Source organism: Pristiophorus japonicus, chromosome 11 (assembly GCF_044704955.1).
Source record: "Pristiophorus japonicus isolate sPriJap1 chromosome 11, sPriJap1.hap1, whole genome shotgun sequence".
NCBI lineage: Eukaryota > Metazoa > Chordata > Chondrichthyes > Pristiophoridae > Pristiophorus > Pristiophorus japonicus.
Window position 1 is genome coordinate 56,976,069 of NC_091987.1, and position 21,892 is coordinate 56,997,960.

A 21,892-nucleotide genomic window follows, 5' to 3' on the forward strand; every position below is an offset into this window, starting at 1 on the left:
TTGTCACCATCCTCCGCCTGTTCCACGATGACATGCAAGCCATGATCCTGACCAACGGATCCACCGCTAACCCATTCCATGTTCAGACTGGGGTCAAGCAGGGCTGTGTCATCGCACCAACGCTCTTCTCGATCTTCCTCGCTGCAATGCTCCAGCTCATCCTCAGCAAACTCCCCGCTGCAGTGGAGCTAAATTACAGGAGAAACAGGAATCTGTTGAACCGCCACTGCCTCCAGGCCAGATCCAAGGTCATCCCATCCCGTGTCATTGAACTACAGTACGCAGACAATGCTTGTATCTGCGCACAGTCGGAGGCCGAACTCCAAGCCATCGTCAACATCTTCACCGAGGTATACGAAAGCATGGGCATTACACTAAACATCTGTAAGACAAAGGTCCTCTACCAACCTGCCCCTGCCAACCAGCACTGCCCCCCAGTTATCAAAACCCATGACGAGACCTTGGTCAACGTGGACCATTTTCCATACCTCGGGAGCCTACTGTCAACAAGGGCAGACATCGACGACGAGATCCAACACCACCTTCAGTGTGCCAGTGCAGCCTTCGGTCGCCTGAGGAAGAGAGTGTTTGCAGACTAGGACCTCAAACCCAGCACCAAGTTCATGGTCTACAGAGCAGTGGTGATACCCGCCCTCTTATATGGCTCAGAGACATGGACTATGTACAGCAGGTACCTCAAAACACTGGAGAAGTACCACCAACGCTGCCTCCGCAAGATCCTGCAAATCCATTGGCAGGATAGCGGTACCAATGTCAGCGTTCTCACTCAGGCCAACATCCCCAGCATCGAAGCACTGATCACACTCGATCAGCTCTCTGGATGGGCCACATCGTCCGCATGCCTGACATGAGATTCCCAAAACAAGCGTTCTACTCGGAGCTCCGACACGGCAAGCGAGCCCCAGGTGAGCAGAGGAAACGCTTCAAGGGCACCCTCAAAGTCTCCTTGAAAAAATGTAACATCCCACTGATACCTGGGAGTCCCTGGCCCAAACTGGAGGAAAAGCATCTAGGAAGGCGCTGAACACCTCGAGTCTCTGCGCCGAGAGTAAGCTGAAGCCAAGCGTCGACAGCGGAAAGAGCGTGTGGCAACCGAGGTTCCTTCAACCACCATCTGCTCCACCTGTGACAGAGACTGTAGGTCTTGCATCGGACTCTTCAGTCACCTGGGAACTCATTTTTAGTGTGGAAGCAAGTCATCCTCGACTCCAAGGGACTGCCTATGATGATGAACAGGTATTGAGTGTGTGATTTCAACGGGAAGGAGGTGCAGAGATGTTTCCCGTTGTGATTGGAGGGAGATTTGTAAAGTGGGGGAGGAAAAGATTGCTTGGACTGGGTTAAAGTCTGGTGTTGCCGGTCTGTGTAGAGAGTAAGAGAGATTTAAAGAAGAGTCTTTGGAAAACCTGGTAAGCTCATTAAATTTCTTTCTGCACTGTAGCCAGGTCCTAGGAACTGTGCTGCTGGCGTTCATCTGCTCAGCCACACCGCTCCATTGCAGCTGGCTAATTTTGCAGGGCACCCATCACCCATCTGAAGGAAAGACCTTCTTCCTGGTCCTCACTTGTTCCATGAGGTCCTGTATGGCTGTATCTGAAAATCGGACTGCTCAGGCTCTCATCATTCGGCTTGTTGCTTCAATCATGTGTTGGCCACTCACCACCACTGAAAACTCCACCTCCCCTTTAAGAGCTGCACATTGTCTTTAAGAAGCAGCAGTCCTGCTACATTTCCTACCATCCCAAATGGCGAGCTGTCTATAAGCATTGCAATTAGCGCCAGCAGTTCTCCTCCTATATTTAAATGAGACTCGATCGCAAAAATTATTTGTGCATCCTGCCGACATCATCGAACAGGCGGAGCGGACACACCACTCACGGCTCGCCTGATCAGCGCCGCAACCGAAAATCGGCCTCAATGCAATTATACCACCACCAACTGGCAGCAGCCATGTGTTACGGTATCATAGTGGTTGTGTCACTGGACTAGTAATCTAGATGCCCCGACTAATGTTCAAATCCCACCACGGCAGCTGAGGAATTTAAATTTAGTTAATTAAATAAATCTGGAATGCAAAGCTAGTATCAATAATGAAACTACTGGATTGTAATAAAAACCCATCTAATGGGTTCACTAATGTCCCTTTTTGGAAGGAAATATGGCGTCCTTACCCGGTTTGGCCTATATGTGACTCCAGACCCACAGCAATATGGTTGACTCTTAACTGCCCTCGTAAATGCCCTAGCAAGCCACTCAGTTGTATAAGGCAACTCACCATGACCTTCCTGAGGGAAATTAGGGATGGGCAATAAATGCTGGCTTTGCCAGCAATGCCCACATTCTGTGAATGAATAAAAAAAGGAAAATCCAATGCAAAAATGGATCTTTGCAATAGATTTAAAAATGTAACCCGCAGAATTACATTGATGCGGCCACCAGCTGCTGGAGGCCAGCACTACAAAAGTTATAAACCAAAAATCAATATGAAACAGCTTAAGAAACCCTTTTGATTAATTGTGCAGGAGGTGCATTGGCACAGCTTGTTGGTAGGGCCCAGTGCTTCCATGATTTTGCACACAGTGATCTTCAGTAATGGGTGTGAAGTGAAGGAAATGTCTACTCCTCCAAGTAGCCAGCTTATGTATGGGATGAACATCTGCAACTAGGTTATCTCATAATATTACAGAAGATGGGGAGGGAGAAATAAAATGTATCAATGCCTTCATGTATATTGTGTTGCAGACTGTGGAAAGGTTAACTGTGACAAGGAGGTATCTCTGTTGTTTTCACCTGTAAAAGATACGATGTAAATGTATGAATACGCTTATGTCTGTTATAGAAATGAATTTCAAAAGTTACAAAACTAATCTTATGCATCTGTATTACAGCTCCAAGCATACAATGGAATTGACTTTCAGGGAGAAAGCGTTGAATTTGTAACGGAAATGCCCAGTTTACCTTTACAACCAAATTCATTTAAGGTTCTTCGTGGATGGTATGAGTGCGAAAACATTTAATTTTAGTATTTTGTTGGATGTGAAGCACTTAGGACATAAATGCAAATTCTTCTTTCTTAGCTATCTATATAGAACCTTAAAATTAGATACCTGCATAAACTGTTCTTACCCTTTCACTTCTAAAATAATTTCTCACTTGATAAAATTCATGCTCAATACATTTTTTGTAAATGCTTTTTTCAGAGAACAAGAAGGCTTTCTGTTTATAAAGAATGGGTTTATGGTGATGTTACACATAGCAGAATAGGTCCTCCTCAGGTCTATTTTCTACACTATTATATTTATCCTCTAGTACTAGCATTTGATAAAGTGACTTGTCAATATATAATTTAGGAATTACTGCATAAAATATAAAATATGCAAGGCCTCCAAAACTGAAATTATTTTTGCAATATAGAGCATAGTATATTGAAAACATCTTATGATATTTATAGAAATATGCCTTTTATTTTATTTTTCTCTCACCTTCAAAGCTGGGTCTTATATGATGAAAAAGATTATGGTGGCTGCCAGTATGTGTTAGAGGAAGGGCACTACCCAGACCTCGATTCCCTGGGATGCCTGTCAGCCAAGTCAATCAGCTCTCTGAAGCCCATCAGAAATGTAAGTGCTTTTTGTAACTCTCTGTGGTACAAGTCAACATTTGTCTAACAGTATTTGTCTCACAACCAGCCTGACTGTCCACTGCCAGTTCTGCCTTGACCTGCTCAAATGGTAGTGTGGTGTCCTTACACCTTAATATAGAATCACACGAGGCATGCACTGCAGACAAAGTCACTACGTGACCTGAACCTTTATTCCCAGGACCAAGGAGTGCTGACCCTGCGTGGGACCTCCCTTTATATACCTGGATGACCAGGTGAGGCGTGTCTCCCACAAGTTCACCCCCTGTGGTCAAGGTGTGCATTACTCAGGTGTATACAGTGTACAGTGTTGTTACATAAGGGTTACAGTTATATGAAGGTTACAAACATGAAATCACTTCCCCCCCAACATCTTTGGGTCAAAGATTGAGTCTTTCAGGCGGTCGCGCTCTCTCGTGGAGCGCCGCAGTTGGGGCTCTGGTGGTTGGGCCTTGGCATGCGTCTCTGTCGTCTGAGGTGATTCCGGCCTGTCCGGGCTGGCTGCAGGGACTGTGCATGCTGGTGAATGTCCTTGTTGCTCGTTCTCTGGCAGTGGTGTAGGTGACATCTCATGATCTTCCTCAGGTTCCTCAGTGTCCATGCTGAACCTTTTCTTTACTTGGTTCAGGTGTTCGCGGCATATCTGCCCATTTTGTTAAGTCTGACCACTATGACCCTATTCCCCTCTTTGCCAATTACAGTACCCACAAGCCACTTGGGTCCCAAAGCATGATTGAGAATGAATACAGGGTCATCGATTTCTATGCATCTCCCCACTGAGTTGCGATCATGGCACCCGATTTGGGACTGGCGCTTGCCCTCAACAATGTCTGACAGGGCTGGATGAATGAGGGACAGCGAGTTTTAAGCGTGCGTTTCATGAGCAGTTCCGCGGGCGGGATTCCCGTGAGCGAATGCGGCCGGGACCTATAGGCCAGCAGGAGGCGCGATAGGCAGTACTGAAGGGAGGATCCTTGAATCCGGAGCATGCCCTGTTTTATGATTTGAACCGCACGTTCCGCCTGGCCATTGGAAGCCGACTTGAACAGTGCTGCCCTGACGTGTTTGATACCATTACCCAACATAAACTCCTGGAATTCATAGCTAGTGAAACATGGGCTGTTGTCGCTAACCAGGATGTCCGGCAAGTCGTGGGTCGCAAAGACCGTACGCAGACTCTCCACGGTGATGGATGTTATGCACAAATTCAATATGATGCACTCGATCCATTTCGAGTATGTATCGACAACAATCAGGAACATTTTTCCCATGAACCGGGCCCCAGTAGTCTACATGAATACGTGACCATGGCCTGGTGGGCCAGGACCATGGGCTGAGTGGGGCCTCCCTGGAGGCATTTCCCAGCTGAGCACACATACATGTGACCGGGCAATGGCCTTCATTAGCACGATGCCTGGGTGCTCGCTGTGGAGTTCCCTGATGAATGCTTCCCTTCCTTTCTGGGGCATGACTACCGGCTGCCCCATAGCAGGCAGTCGGCTTGGATGGAGAACTCGTCCATCCGTCTGTGAAACGGCCTGACCTCCTCGGGGCATGGTCCGTGTGCGGGCGCCCAATCCCCGGTCAGGATACATTTATTTTTCAGGGATAGGAGGGGATCTCTGTTGGTCCAGATTTTGATCTGGTGGGTTGTGATGGTGGAGCCTGCGGTGTCGAAAGCCTCAACGGCCGTTACCATCTCCGCGCTTTGCTCCGACGCCCCCTCGGTGGTTGTCAGTGGGAGCCTGCTGAGTGCGTCAGCGCAATTTTCGGTGCCTGGCCGGTGCCGTATGGTGTAGTCATATGCAGCCAGCGTGAGGGCCCACTGCTGTATGCGAGCTGACGCATTTGCATTGACAGCCTTGCTGTCGGACAACAGGGATGTTAATGGTTTGTGGTCCGTTTCTAACTCGTACCTTCTGCCGAAAAGGTACTGTGCATTTTTTTCACCCCGTAGACACATGCGAGTGCTTCCTTTTCAACCATCCCATATCCCCGTTCTGCCTGGGAGAGCGACCTTGAGGCATAAGCCACAGGTTGGAGTTGGCCCTCATTATTACTCTGCTGCAACACGCACCAAAACCCATAGGATGATGCATCACATGTTAAAACTAGTTCCTTACAGGGGTTGTACAAGATCAACAGCTTGTTAGAACAAAGCAGATTCCGCGCCCGATTGAAAGCCCGTTCTTGACAGTCCCCCCAAAACCATTCACAACCCTTACGCAGGAGCACGTGCAGCGGCTCCAACAATTTGCTTAAGTTCGGCAGAAAGTTCCCGAAGTAGTTCAATAGTCCCAAAAATGACCGCAACTCTGATGTGTTGCCGGGCCTGGGCGCATGACGGATCGCCTCCGTTTTGGATTCGGTAGGCTGGATCCCGTCTGCGGCAACCCTCCTGCCCAAAAACTCAACCTTTTGGGCCAAAAACACACACTTGGACTTCTTTAGTCGCAAGTCTACCCAGTCCAGTCGGCGTAATACCTCCTCCAGGTTGTAGAGGTGTTCCTCGGTGTCTCGACCCGTGATTAGGATGTCATCTTGGAATACGATTGTTCCAGAGATGGATTTAAGCAAGCTTTCCATGTTCCTCTGGAAGATAGCGACCACTGAACGAATGCCAAACGGACACCTGTAGTAAACGAATAGCCCCTTGTGTGTAGTGATGGTGGTCAGAAGCTTGGATTCTTCAGCCAGTTCCTGAGTCATGTAGGCTGAAGTGAGGTCCAACTTGGTGAACAGCTTGCCGACTGCCAGTGTGGCAAAAAGATCCTCCGCTCTCGGAAGCGGGTATTGGTCCTGTAGTGACACTCGGTGGATGGTGGCCTTGTAGTCGCCACAAATCCTGACTGAGCCATCCGCTTTAAGGTCAGGAACAATGGGGCTTGCCCAGTCACTGAATTCAACAGGTGAAATTATGCCCTCTCTTAGCAGCCTGTCTAACTCACTCTCAATTCTCTCATGCATCTCATACGGCACGGCTCTGGGTTTGTGGTACACTGGTCTGGCGTCCGGGGTGATGCGTATCACTACTTTGGTGCCCTTAAAAGTCCCGACACCTGGTTGAAAAAGTGGTTCGAATTTCTGTAGGACCTGTGAGCATGAACTTTGCTCCACAGATGAAATGGCGTGCACAACCCCCCATTTCCAGTTCATCTCGGCTAACCAGCTCCTTCCCAAAAGCGCGGAACCATTCCCCGAGATAATCCAGAGTGGCAGCCGGTTCTCCGATGCATTGTGTGTGACCACCAAGTTTGCACTGCCGAGTACTGGGATGATTTCTCTGGTGTACGTCCGTAACTGCGTGTCAATGCGTTCCAGTTTAGGCCTGTTAGCTTTGAGTGGCCATAGTTTTGTGTCCAGCTGGGATGCCATTTAATAGAACTTTCATCATCATAGATGGCGTTTTGGTATATGAGCTGTGGACGTCTGCCACATGAACCCGCTGGACTTCAGCATCCATTGCTTTGCCCCAAGCATCACTCTGCCTTGCAGACCCCTCGTCTGGTTCCTCTGCCTCATAAACTAGCTTCGCTATGGACTTTCTGCACATTCTGGCCAGATGTCCACTGAAGTTACAGTTTCTGCAGATAAATTGCTGAAACCTACAGGTTCTCGCAGCATGTTTGCCACCGCATCTCCAGCATGAACTGAGATTGTTGTGAACAAAGAAACTGTTAACAGGCATTCCTCTCTGATTGTCTCTTTGATTTCTCCTGAGCACTCTGTTGCTCAGTGTCAGTGGTCCTATCCCGGGACGCATTGTCCCTTGTGATGACGTGAATTGCCGATCCCCCTGCCATTGTCTCTGTTGCTGGCTCACCCTAGAGCCTGTTGTTGCCTGGGCGGTGTCGAATTGCCCTTGCCTGCCTGCGGGGTTCTGAATCTCGTTTACAATGTTAACTCCCTGGTCCATCGCCACATTGGAACCAGGGCTGCGCATGTAAATTATCTTGGTCTCCTCTTCCCCTACCATGAAGGTCTGAGCTATCAATGTTGCCCTTTTCAAAGTCAAATCCTTGGTCTCAATAAGCTTCCTGAAAATCCCGGCATGACCAATGCCCTCAATGAAGAAATCCCTTAACAACTCCCCCCTGCAGGCATCTGTGAACTTACAGAGGCTGGCCAAACGCCGAAGGTCCGCAACGAAGTCCGATATGCTTTGTCCCTCCCGACGCCAGTGTGTGTAGAACCGGTGCCGGGCCATGTGTATACTGCTCGCCGGTTTGAGGTGCTCACCGATCAGAGTGCTGAGCTCTTCAAAAGACTTGTCCGCTGGCTTCTCGGGTGCGAGCAGGTCTTTCATCAGCGCATACGTCTTGGATCCACAACTGGTCAGTAGATGCACCCTTCGCTTGCCAGCCGCTTCCTCTCCCAGCCAGTCCTTCGTGACAAAGCTCTGCTGGAGCCTCTCAACAAAATCGTCCCAGTCCTCACCAACACAGTACCGTTCCTCTGTGCTACCGGTGGCCATCCTCGTGGGTCATTGATTCCCGTTTCCTGTCGCCAAATGTGGTGTCCTTACACCTTACTATAGAATCACACAAGGCATGTACTGCAGACAAAGTCACTACGTGACCTGAACCTTTATTCCCAGGACCAAGGAGTGCTGACCCTGCGTGGGATCTCCCTTTATATACCTGGATGACCAGGTGAGGAGTGTCTCCCACAAGTTCACCCCCTGTGGTCAAGGTATGCATTACTCAGATGTATACAGTGTTCAGTGTTGTTACATAAGAGTTACAGTTATGTGAAGGTTACAAACATGACAGGTAGCACCTCCTTTTACGTGGCCAATACTGCCTATTACTCTAGGATCATTCTGGAAAGCAATTCAAGCTCCTTTTCACTCTCTTTTGAATTCCCTTCTATCATCAGCTTTGACACCAGTGCAAGGAACTCATGGATTCTTCCCTCCAAGACTGGGCCTTCTGTTCAGCAGCTCCTTCAGTCCTGACTCCTCCCCCACCCTCTCTCTGCAGCCACCTTTTCCAAACTGCAACTTTCTATCGTTTCTCTCCCCATTTCATACACAGCAGACTCATCAGACTGATTTCCTTCATGTGTTGCACTACCTGCTCCCTTGGTCCCATTCCATCGCGTTCCTGAGATATAACACACAGAGGACATTCTCTCCCCAGGGCTATTTTTTGTCTGTAGTTCCCCTTCTGGCTAATTAGTGTTTGTAGATCAGTGTTGGGGAGATTAGCCAATTGTCCTTCCTTCTAGTGTAATCCGTCCTTTTTTTTGTTGTTCAACTTTAACAACTCTAGCTATGCATCAAATGGGTCTGACTGGTACTGACAGGATTTTCTTTACAGAGCCTCTCCCGTTAATTATACTATACTTTTGGCATTCAGGCCCACAGAATATTCACTGTTCAATGTTTTATTAGCTGAAATAAATTTAGAGATACCACAAGACCTCAGCTTACTATATTATAAGTTTTTAGTTTTTAATGTATAAATTGGGTGCTTACTTTTCATCACAAGCCTTCAAGGTCCCACATTGTCTAAAACTGGCCCATGAACATCACCACCATTTTAAATCTGTGGCATACAGAATAACAAACTTGGGACTCATGATTACATGTTTTTATCATGAGTCAGTGATCATTCTTGCCTATCACACAGATTACATGTTTTTATTATGAGTCAGGGATCATTCTTGCTTATCACATATTCCTTGTCATTTATTCTATAAGCCTCTACAGCAGCTAGTGAAAAATGGTACTTCAATTGCTCCACGCTGTCTGTGGTCAGTTCTGAAGGACTAAGTAACTTTACCATTCTAATTAGTGCTTTCCGGTGATGATTCAAAACATGAGACATTTATCACTGTCTTGTCTCACTGTCTTGTGGTAAATTCTGCAGGTAGCATCAGCGTTAAGGAGCTAGTGAGAGCACCACTGACGAGGATGAATGGAGTTTCAGAATTAGCCTTTGTGGCAGGTGTAAAGCTCCACCTAGTGGTCATGAATGAGCAGAATACTGTACATCATCTGACAAATGTTAATTTTTTGGACCAAGTACACATTGAATTGATTCCTAATGCAGTAATGTTAGCAGCAAGAATAACATGAAAAAGCAAATTAGGAAAACTAAACAACAACATGCATTCAATAACTCGCTCCATTACTGATGGGACAGTGGGAAAGTTTTTCAATACTGATCCTTAGGCAAACTGATAGTGTTACCTCTCCTTGGGTAAATCCTGCCTAAAAGCTTGTATATTAGTTTTAAGTAGTACACGAATCATGATGGTATGACGTTTACGTTTAATATAGTAAATCTTAATACCGCTATGGGCTATATAACAAATAGCCCAGATTTTCCTCTCGCCGATGTGGTGAAATGTCTATCTGCTCTTAAAAGGAAAGTGACAGCCTACATCTGGAGTTCCTGCTTGAATATCTTCTGGTTGTCCTGAAATACAGTCAAACGCAGGTGTCATCAGGCAGACCATATGGAGATGAGGCCATGTACATGAACCAAGCAATTACATACCGTGTTAGGCTTTCAGTAGGCCATGTGTATATAAGGCTGTGTGACAAAGGACATTTCCAGGTGGAAGTTGGGGTTGTGCAGAGCGTTACGTTACCTCCTGGGCATTGATGGTGAGCTCTTGAAGCATTTTAACACAGTGAGGTGGTTGTAAGTGGCAATCAACTTAGTACAGTGCATTCTTGGAAGGTATGTCTGGTGCTTTTTGCCTCGCCTGACCTGGTAAGATCATGAAACTTTTTGTGGCAATGGGTTATTATACATGGGTTATGGAGTTGGCATTCCTCAGCCACAGGCCTGAGCAAATCCTTATATCACTCAGTCTCAAACAGGGCCTTTGCAAACTTTGGAAGGGTCAGTTCTTGAGAGTACTCATCATCATAGGCAGTCCCTCGAAGGAGGATGACTTGCTTCCACAAGAGTTCACAGATGTTTCAATGAAGGACCCGATATTCCAGTCCTGAATTCCAATTGAGGGGGTGGAAGATGCCTGTGCGTGGATTTTTTTAATGTGTGGTGACCGTTGCACATCAGCCACCACACGGGCTCGACAGAGCTAGGCCTTTATCCAGTGGCAAGGGTTAACCAGGACGACTGGAGACCTGCTCTGCTGCACGGACCTAATGTGCACACTGTGGACTGGCCTGTGCTGTCCCTGGGCCCTCGGCTCTTCTGGGCTCCGTACCCTCATTTGTCGAACCTTTGCCCACGATGTTCCAGGCCCCGGCGCTCCACCTCTATTTATAGCCCCGACCTGCGGTGGTGTTCTCACACAGGTCGGGGCGGCCCACAATGTAACCACACGATGAGAGTACTAGTAACTACTGGGATCACATTGCAAAGAATTTTAGCCCAAAATAATTTAGTAGAATTTTTGTTTCCCGTATTGTTTATCCACACAGGAAAATTGTGTCAATCTAAATATTTTTTGAAGTAGATGAAATGGAACAAATCTAAATGGGATGGCCAAAACAGGCAGCTCTATATGTAGATTTATGTCATCCTGAAGTATTTTGTTTGGCCCTTATATTGGTATATGTTGTTAAATAGGCAATGGCTTCTCTGTGTAATCATTAACTAAAGATTACATCTAAAAGCAGTAATTGTTTCAGGTTTAGTCTCAAATCCTTCTTCATAACAGGTGTTAAATTAGTGAGTAATTACAAACTGTGATATTTGATTACAGAAACTTACTTGATTTTTCTCTAATGTCGACAGGAATAAAGCAATGCAAATATATTCCACAAGATCAAATTAACATGTATTTAATTTGGAACTAATTTATTTGAGGCTAGAAGCTGTCAGATTCTGATACTTGACGTCCTAGCACAATACAAATTAGGTTTTTACACCAGTAAAGTGACACATTTTTAAGCAATGCTACTGGGAGCTTCACAAAGTGCTAAAGTGAAGATTTATATATTTATTTATAAAGTCAGTGCCTTTATTAAAATATATAAAAAGAGGTAAGCTGGACCTGGCACTACTCCACAATTACAACTTCCTTATTTTTATTATTAAATAACTTTTATCCATGAAAGGAAAAAAAAACTCCAGGAACAATTGTAAATATATATATTTTTAAATATTTAAAAAAAAGTAATGGGAGGCAAATGACCCGTTAATTTACTGACAGGATTCCGAAAATGACTACTTCAAGCTATCACTTTAACACCGGATAGCTTCACTGTCTGCAAATAGCATTAGAAGTAATTTCAAAAGTTCTATTTTTCAGCAAAAGTACAGCCTAAAATTGGACCTTTAAGCCCACAAACTAGTGTGATATTAGCATCTAAATATTTAATACATTTGTATCAAATTCCTTTACTATTTTAAAATAAACATTCATGCTCCTCATGGCCACACCAAAATCAGTGCCATATATCCTCATTTGAGCGATCGAGAGCCGTTCCAGTGGTAAGGACACTCTTCGCCCAGCATCACTGGGTAGAGTGAGCACAACATATGTTCTGCCCGTTGGTACCTGAAAATTGCTTTGGCGTAGAACCTCAATTTAAATATCTTGATTAACGGGGTGGCACAATGCACTACAAAGGGGACAAATATCCTGAAAACTTTCCTGTGGACTATGGTGTACTATTACTCTTGTACTTACTCTCTCTCACTTAATTTTCTGTGCATCTGGACCTGTTAGCTACTGCAATTAAACAGCATTTCCTTCACTCGTAGTGATAGAGCACTAGTCAAGAAAGGGAATCCATTTTAAACTAAACCTACGTATAAAATTAGGGACCCTCAAAGAAATTGCCATCGGTTGCTAAAGCATAAAGGAGAAGTGAATTTGAAGAACAAAATAAAGAACAGATAACAAAAGTGAAGAAACATACAAGCCTGGGCTTTGCTAGGCCCTTTGGCGACAGAGTGGGTGAGACTTCCTCCAGCAACCGACAGCATTTTCTTTGAGAGTCCCTAATTTTATACGTAGGTAGGTTGTCAGTGGTTTCTGTGCAGGCAGAGATGAGATGAGTCAAGGAGAGACAGGATTTATCCCAACCCAAGCCCCAGAACAACTCGGTGCAGGTAGTATTGAGGAAGCTGCTCAGGAGGTCAGTAACACCTTAACCACCCAACGAAATGTAATATAGTGTCAGAAACCTTTTAATGACCTCACAAGGTTGGCCAAAGTAAGTGGAAGCATGAGTACCCATGCGAATCCTAAAATAATGCTAGAATCATAACTCACCTTCACACCATCCATATCTACAGTATAAATGAAGAGAAGAATGAAACACTTAATGTGCATCAGACACCTCACCAACCCACCCACCCATCCCCTCCCAACAACATGCATCCCTCTCCTAAAGGTTCACTGGTCTTGAACCCATTTCCTGAGTGTTTGTGCGAAAAGTGAAGAGATTGATGTGTCAACATCCTAGGCGGTCCTCGGATTAAGGATGGCTTGCTTCCACGCCAAAAAGGGATGAGTTCACAGATGTTTCAATGAAGGACCTAACATTCCAGGTCCCGAACTACATCTTGAAGGGTGGAAGATGCCTGTGCGTGGATTTTTTTAACATGTGGTGACCGTTGCACACCAGCCACCACACGGGCTTGACAGAGCTAGGTCTTGGTCCAGTGGCAAGGATTAACCAAGACGACTGGAGACCAGCTCTACTGCACGGACCAAGTGCGCACACATATCCTAGTGTGGGCTAGCCTGTGCTACCCATGGGCCCGCACCTCTTCTGGGCCTCGACGTGCAAGAACCATCAGCAGGTCGGGGCCTTCAAAGGAGCATACCACTGCAAGGTACAGCGCGTGCTGGAGAACGATGGCTGTGACTAAGGCGACTGGATTGGAAGTCACCAAGGTCCAGGTCATTGATTGGAGCGTGGGCAGGTATTGCTGTGTAGTTTACAGCTAATAGCACTCTCATGAGAAAATGTTTGCAGGCAACTGTCTCTGTATTTTTTTAATGACTGTGGGTGTTGCTGGCCGACATTTATTGCCCATCCCTAATCGACCTGAAAAGGTGGTTGTTGTGTATCTGTAAAGCATGCACTCCCATGTTCCGCCAGCAGAGAGTGCATCCCCTGAACTCCCAAGGGATCCCAGCATCCCTTGGGAGCACTGTATATAAGCCGGCCCCTAAGGCCTGTTCCTCACTCTGGAGTGTCTTATTAAAGACTGAGGTCACTGTTACTTTAACCTCCCTGCGTGCAGTCTCATCTGTGTTAGGAATACAACAACTGGCGACGAATATACAAATCCAACGCAAAGATGCAGCAAACTGTGGGCATCCTGGAGAAGTTCTCAGAGGGTGAGGACTGGGAAGCTGATGTCGAACAGTTAGACCAGTACTTTGTAGCCAACGAGCTGGACGGAGAAGGAAGCGCTGCAAAAAGGAGAGCGGTCCTCCTCACAGTCTGCGGGGCACCGACCTACAGCCTCATGAAGAATCTTCTGGCTCTGGTGAAACCCACAGATAAGTCGTGTGAGGAGCTGTGTACACTGGTTCAGGAGCATCTTAACCTGAGGGAGAGCGTGCTGATGGCGAGGTATGGGTTCTACATGTGCAAGCGATCTGAAGGTCAGGAAGTGGTGAGCTACGTCGCCGAGCTAAAGCGATTTGCAGGACAATGTGAGTTTGATGGCTACCTGGAACAAATGCTCAGAGACTTTTTTGTACTGGGCATTGGCCACGGGACCATCCTATGAAAATTTTTGACTGTAGAGACACCAACCCTCAGTCAGGCCATTGCGATAGCACAGGCGTTTATGTCCACCAGTGATAACACCAAACAAATCTCTCAGCACACAAGTGCTACCAATGTTCATAAATTAACTGGAACTGTGTTAGTGAGCAGAAATGTACAGAGCAGAAACCACGAGTCTGCAACTGCCAGCAGGCTTCTGATGACCCAGATGACTCAGAGTCCGCAACAAAGGATGAATGCAAGGCAATTCACACCTTGTTGGTGTTGTGGAGGCTTCCATTCAGCCTATTCATGCCACTTCAAAGGGTATGTTTACAAGAGCTGTGGAACAATGGGGCACCCCCAACAAGCTTGCAGACGAGCTGCAAGCTCTGCAAAACCTGCTAACCACCACGTGGCAGAGGAAGATCGGTCCATGGTGGATCAAAGCAATTTCGAGCCTCAGAGAGAGGAGGCAGATGCTGAAGTACATGGGGTGCACACATTTATGACAAAATGTCCACCTATAATGCTAAATGTAAAATTGAATGGCTTACCCGTAGCAATGGAACTGGACACTGGCGCTAGCCAATCCATCATGAGTAAAAAGATGTTTGAGAGACTGTGGTGCAACAAGGCACTCAGACTAGCCCTGAGCCTCATCCACACGAAACTGAGAACGTACACCAAAGAGCTTATCACTGTCCTGGGCAGCGCCATGGTCAAGGTCACCTACGAGGGCACAGTGCATGAACTGCCACTCTGGATTGTCTCGGGCGATGGCCCCACACTGCTTGCAGGAAGCTGGCTGGGCAAATTCCGCTGGAACTGGGATGACATCCGAGTGCTATCACATGTCGATGAGGCCTCATGGACCCAGGTCCTTAACAAATTTCCTTCCCTTTTTGAGCCAGGCATTGGAAGCTTTTCCGGGGCGAAGATGCGGACCCACTTTGTCCCAGAGGCATGACCCATTCACCACAAGGCGCGAGCGGTACCTCACATGATGAGGGAGAGAGTGGAAATCGAGCTGGACAGGCTGTAACGCGAGGGCATCTCCCCAGTGAAATTCAGCAAGTGGGCCAGCCCGATTGTTCCAGTACTCAAAAGTGATGGCACGGTCAGGATTTGCGGCCATTATAAAGTAACTATTAATCGTTTCTTGCTACAGGACCAATACCCACTACCTAAGACAGACGACCTATTTGCGACGCTGGCAGGAGGCAAGACGTTCACCAAGCTCGACCTGACTTCGGTCTACATGAAGCAGGAGCTGGAGGAGTCTTTGAAGGGCCTCACCTGCATCAACACGCACAAGGGACTGTTCATCTACAACAGATGCCTGTTTGGAATTCGGTTGCAGCGATCTTCCAGAGAAACATGGAGAGCCTACTCAAGTCGGTACCACGCACGATTTTTCAGGACGACATATTTGTCATGGGTCGGGATGCCGTCAAGCACCTACAAAACCTGGAGGAGGTCCTCCAGCGACTGGACCACGTAGGGCTGTGGCTGAAGAGGTCGAAATGCGTCTTCATGGCAATAGAAATGGATTTTTGGGGAGAAAGATTGCGGCGAACGGCATTCGGCCCACAGACGCCAAGACCGAGAATATCAAGAACATGCCCAGGCCACAGAACGTCACGGAGCTGCGGTCGTTCCTGGGACTCCTCAACTATTTTGGTAACTTCCTACCGGGGTTAAGCACCCTCTTAGAGCCCCTACATGTGTTATTGAATGAAGGTGAGAACTGGGTATGGGGAATAAAACAGTAATTGCTTTTGAGAAAGACAGAAACATTTTATACTCCAACAAGCTGCTTGTATTGTACAACCCGTGTAAAAGACTTGTGCTAGCATGTGATGCATCGTCGTACGGAGTCGGCTGTGTATTACAACAAGCTAACGTTGCGGGGAAGTTGCAACCTGTCGCCTATGCCTCAAGGAGCTTATCTAAGGCCGAGAGGGCCTACAGCATGATAGAGAAAGAGGCATTAGCGTGTATTCGGGGTAAAGAAAATGCATCAGTACCTGTTTGGCCACAAATTTGAGCTGGAAACCGATCACAAGCCCCTCATATCCCTCCCTGTTCGTTGAAAACAACGGGATAAATACTATTGCCTCAGCCCACATACAAAGGTGGGCACTCGCGCTATCAGCATATAACTATACCATCCGCCACAGGCCTGGCACCGAGAACTGTGCGGATGCTCTCAGTCAGCTACCATTGCCCACCACGGGTGTGGAAATGGCGCAGCCTGCAAACTTGCTGATGGTCATGGAAGCGTTTGAAAATGATAAATCACCTGTCATGGCCTACCAGATTAGGACTTGGACCAGCCAAGATCCTTTGCTGTCCCTAGTAAAAAACTGTGTACTGCATGGGAGCTGGGCCAGCATCCCCGTTGAAATGCAAGAGCTAATCAAGCCATTCCAGCGGCGAAAGAATGAGCTGTCCATTCAGGCAGACTGACGGTTGTGGGGTAACCGCGTAGTGCTGCCCAAAAAGGGCAGGGAGACGTTCATCTCGGATCTCCACAGCACACACCCAGGTATAGTAATGATGAAAGCAACAGCCAGATCCCATGTGTGGTGGCCCGGTATCAATTCTGACTTAGAATCCTGTGTATGGCAATGCAGCGTATGTGCTCAGTTGAGCAACGTGTCCAGAGAGGCACCACTAAGTTTGTGGTCCTGGCCCTCCAGACCATAGTCGAGCATCCAGGTCGACTATGCGGGCCCGTTTCTTGGTAAAATGTTCCTGGTGGTGGTGGATGCTTTTTCAAAATGGATTGAATGTGAAATAATGTTGGGAAGCACTGCCACCGCCACCATTGAAAGCCTGCGGGCCATGTTTGCCACCCACGGTCTGCCTGACATACTGGTTAGTGACAACGGGCCATGTTTCACCAGTGCCGAATTTAAAGAATTCATGACCTGCAATGGGATCAAACATGTCAACTCGGCCCCGTTTAAACCAGCCTCCAATGGGCAGGCAGAGCGGGCAGTACAAACAATCAAACAGAGCCTTAAACGAGTCACAGAAGGCTCATTCCAAACCCACCTGTCGCGGTAGCTGAGCAGTACTCGGATGAGACCCCACTCGCTCACAGGGGTGCCCCCGGCTGAGCTACTCATGAAAAGGACACTTAAAACCAGACTCTCGCTGGTTCACCCCAACCTGCATGATCAGATAGAGAGCAGGCGGCAGCAACAAAATGTCGCGCCACTGTGTCACGGGAAATTGATCTGAATGACCCTGTGTATGTGCTAAACTATGGACATGGTTCCAAGTGGATCGCGGGCACGGTGATAGCTAAAGAAGGGAGTAGGGTGTTTGTAGTCAAACTAGACAACTGACAAATTTGCAGAAAGCACCTGGACCAAACGAGGCTGCGGTTCACAGACTGCCCTGAACAACCCACAGCAGACACCACCTTTTTCGAGCCCACAACACATCGAAAGGATCAATGACACCACGCCGGACCAGGAAATCGAACCCATCATGCCCAACAGCCCAGCAAGGCCAGGCTCACCCAGCAGCCCTGCAGGGCTAACAGCACGCCAGCCCAGCGAGGGCACAGCCAACACACCAGAACAGACATTTGTACCGAGGCGGTCCACCAGGGAAAGAAAGGCTCCCGACCGCCTCACCTTGTAAATAGTTTTTACTTTGACTTTGGGGGGGGGGGGGGGGGGGGGCGGAGTGATGTTGTGTATCTGTAAAGCATGCACTCCCATGTTCCGCCACCAAGGAGTGCATCCCCTGAAGTCCCAAGGGATCCCAGCATCCCTTGGGAGCACTGTATATAAGCCGGCCCCTAAGGCCTGTTACTCACTCTGGAGTGTCTTAATAAAGACTGAGGTCACTGTTCTTTAACCTCCCTGTGTGCAGTCTCATCTGTGTTAGGAACACAATAGTGGTGGTGGGCTTTTTTCTTCTTGAACTGCTGAAGTCTGTGCGGTGAAGGTACTCCCACAATGCTGCTAGATTGGGAATTCAAGAGTTTGACCCAGCGACAATGAATGCCAACATATGTCCAAGTCAGGCTGGAGCAATTGGAGGTGATGGTGTTCCTATGTACCTGCTTCAATTAGGGTCCTTCTAGCTCCGGAAGGTCGAGGGTTTGGAGGTGCTGCCAAAGATGCCTTGTGAGTTGCTGTAGTGCATCCTGTAGATAGAACACACTGCAGCCACAGTGCATCGGTGGCAAATCAAGCAGGCTGAGATGTCCTGGATGGTGTTGAAATTATTGAGTGTTGTTGAAGCTGCACCCAAGCAAGAGAAGAGTATTCCGTTATACGTGGCTTGCAGGTGGTAGAGAGGCTTAAGGAGTCAAGAGATGAGCCATTTGCTGCAGAATATCCAGCCTCTGATGACATTTATGTGGCTGTTCTGATTGACTTTCTGGACAATGGTGACCCCCAAGATGTTAATGGTGAGGGAACTCGGCAATAGTAATGTCATTGAATGTTAAGGGGAGGTGGTTAGAGATCTTGTTGGAGCTGGTCGTTGCCTAGTACTTGTGTAGCGCAAATGTTACTTGCCACTTTTTAGCCAGGATATTGTCCTTCTATCACTTTGATGATGATTGGCTGTAGACTGAAAGGGCAGTAATTAGCCAGGTTGGATTTGTCCTGCTTTTTATGGGCAGAACATACACAACAACAACATGCCTTTCTATAGCACCTTTAATGTTGTGAAATATCCCACGGCATAATGAGACAAAAATTGACCACTTACAGGAATGACCAGCTCCGGTAAGAATAGCTAAGGCAAGAAACTAAACTTGTAACAAGCACGTTTATTATGCTGATAATATAAGATGTTGAGAAGGTGTATTAGTATTTAGTGATATTGGGTGTGGTTACTTTAACAATTTGTATTTGGTATCACGGTTCATTAGAGAGTAAACATTTTTTTCACGTCACATAACTGTTTCTTGCCAGTATGAGGAGCATCTGCTCAATGTGATCCTATTATTATTTCTGTTTTTAGGATTTTACCATGCCATCTATCAGCTTATTTAGCCTTTATTCATTTGAATGTCAAGAGCTGATTCTTACAGAAGGTGCCAGTTGCTTGAAGGACAAGGGGTATTACCAATATCCGAAGTCAGTAAAGGTGAACAGTGGAATGTAAGTAGGCACAAATCACTGAATGCCTGCAGTTCTAATGTTTAGGAGGCATATTTATTTCTGTACTAGGGATGAGGAAGCCCAGAGAAGGTAGTTTCTGGATCAGTTGACACCATTAAAAGTGTGATAAAAGGCATTAAAAGCCTTGATATTGGTTGTGCAAGAATTTGAAGGTTGTAGAGATATTAGGGTAAATTCTCCAAGTGTCCTGGCCAACATTTATCCCTCAAACAACGAAAACCGATTATCTGGTGATTTATCGCATTGCTGTTTGTGGGCTGTGATGTGTGAAAACTGGCTGAAATGTTTGCCTGCAGACAACAGTTGAAAGTAATTAATTGTCTGTGAAGCACTTTAAGAAATCCTGAAGAAATTAGCTTCACATTTTGGGTGGAACAGTTCATCAGGAAGGCAAGGGATGACTGAGAAGTAAGCATGGGAACATTTACAATTAAAATATGTGCAAAATAGTTTCGATAAATTGTGTGTTTAATTCAATTTATTCTGGTTGAACCTGGAAAATATTATAATTAATGGATTCTGGTTTGTCATAACATGGAACATAAATAAAGAACCAAATGGGGTGGTATTTTATGTGGTAATAAGAAAAGAACATGAACAGTATGATAGCATCTGGGTAAATGTAATTTATCTATTGAAATTATGGCGGATGAGGAGGAGAAACCCTGCAGAAATTCACCCATCAATGTCCGTATCAAACACTCTCAAGGACAGTTATAGTATAATTTAGATGCAGAGTCAATTTTCTTCTACTTTCCTCCAACAACGTGACTTAATCCCAACCTCAACCTCGGTAGAGCATCGCCCACTGCAAAATCTGACATATTTCTACTTCCCATATCAACCATCTTCTGGCCTTTCTCAGTGAGATTGTCTGTTTAATGCCAATTAATAGTAAATAAGGGGAAGTTTTATGCTCTGGGTCTATGGCCACAAGGATCTGGGTTGCACATAGGATCCTTACTGCCAGTAGACAGAGGAGACATTCATACAATGGAGTAGAATCAGCTTGGAATAGATTTGAACCCTGGTGTCAGAGATACTAACCTCAAGCCTACAAAAAATAATTCTAAAGTTACTTCAGTTATTATCTTTAAAACAGTGGGGGAAAAATAGCCCTTTTTATAGCCCTGTTAGCATCTCCGGGGGGCGTGATAGTGTTTTTGCCCAGGGGAGGGGAGGGGACACTACTGCCTCCTGGGTAATTGCCATGGAAGTTTGGGGGGCGCTGTCCTGGCAGCGCCGTGCCCGCAATTAGCGCCATCGCGTGTGTGCTGACTACTCACTGCCCCGCAACGACCCCTAAACGCCCCGTGGGGAAAATTGCCCGTGAACCACGAGGTTGGCGCGGGTAGATGTCAACACCAGCTCCACAACATCTGCCGCCAGGGCGCCCCTTAAAGGAGAGACCTTTAGCACCCCGGGCCGACTCTTGGGTCAGCCCTCGCGTCGACACTCAGCTGCTGGCCTGGTCGATTGCATCCCTAGTGGCCGAGTGGCGGCCACCAAAGGGCCTGCAGAGTGTGCAGCAGCTCGGCCCTTTGATGGGGAGGGCTGCTCCAGGGCTGGACTCAGTGCCGCGCTACCACCCCTGAAAGGAAGCGGAGCACCGGAGGAAGCGCTCAGTTTGCTTTGAGGGGCGTACGGGCCAATTCCACGACGGGGGCGGGACTTCTGGGCTGAGCGCAGGAAGTCCCAGCTCCGGAAGGTTACCACCCCCAATCGGGGAGCAGGGCAATTTCGGGCAATAAGTGATTGGTTGGTGAGTATTTCTCTTTTTTTCCTAAACTTGGGCATTAAGAGCCGTGATTACAGATTAAAAACTATACATAGATAATTGATATTTCAAAACTTGAAAACCTAATTAGTTAATTAAAATACAATAGAGTTGGCAGGGCAGGCGATGTGTTGCAGCTGTAGCATGTGGGAGCTGGTGGATATCAGTGTGATCCACGGCGACCACATCTGCAATAAGTGTTAGCAGCTCAAGGGACTTCGGCTCAGAGTTGATGAGCTGGACTCCGAGCTTCAGACACTGTAATACATCAGGGAGGGGGAGAGTTACCTGGGCACTTTGTTCCAGGAGGCAGTCACACTCCTTAGGTTAAATACTTCAAATTTGGTCTGTGGTCAGGGACAGGAGGGTGTGACTACGAGTGAGGCAGGTATGGGGATCCAGAAGATAGCATTGGAGGAGCCTCAGTCCTTGCACTTGTCCAACAGGTACGAGCTACTTGCAGCCTGTGTGTACGAGAGCAGGGACTGCAGGGAGGATGAGCAAACTGACCACAGCACCAAAGAAAGAGGTTCTGCTGAGGGAGTATGAGCAGCTAGGGGCTAAATTAAAAAGCAGAACCACAAAGGTAATAATTTCTGGATTACTACCTGAGCCACGAGTAAATTGGCATGGGA

General features: G+C 47.0%; 1 protein-coding gene across 1 annotated transcript in view; it reads left to right on the forward strand.

Moving 5' to 3' along the window:
• LOC139275529 (beta/gamma crystallin domain-containing protein 3-like) overlaps nt 1-21,892 on the forward strand; it is a 54,235-nt gene that overhangs the window by 12,201 nt on the left and 20,142 nt on the right. The window contains exons 5-7 of the mRNA XM_070892699.1: nt 2,910-3,016; nt 3,512-3,641; nt 19,320-19,459. Of these exons, the coding sequence (XP_070748800.1) occupies nt 2,910-3,016; nt 3,512-3,641; nt 19,320-19,459 (377 nt within the window). The remainder of the gene's footprint in view (nt 1-2,909; nt 3,017-3,511; nt 3,642-19,319; nt 19,460-21,892) is intronic.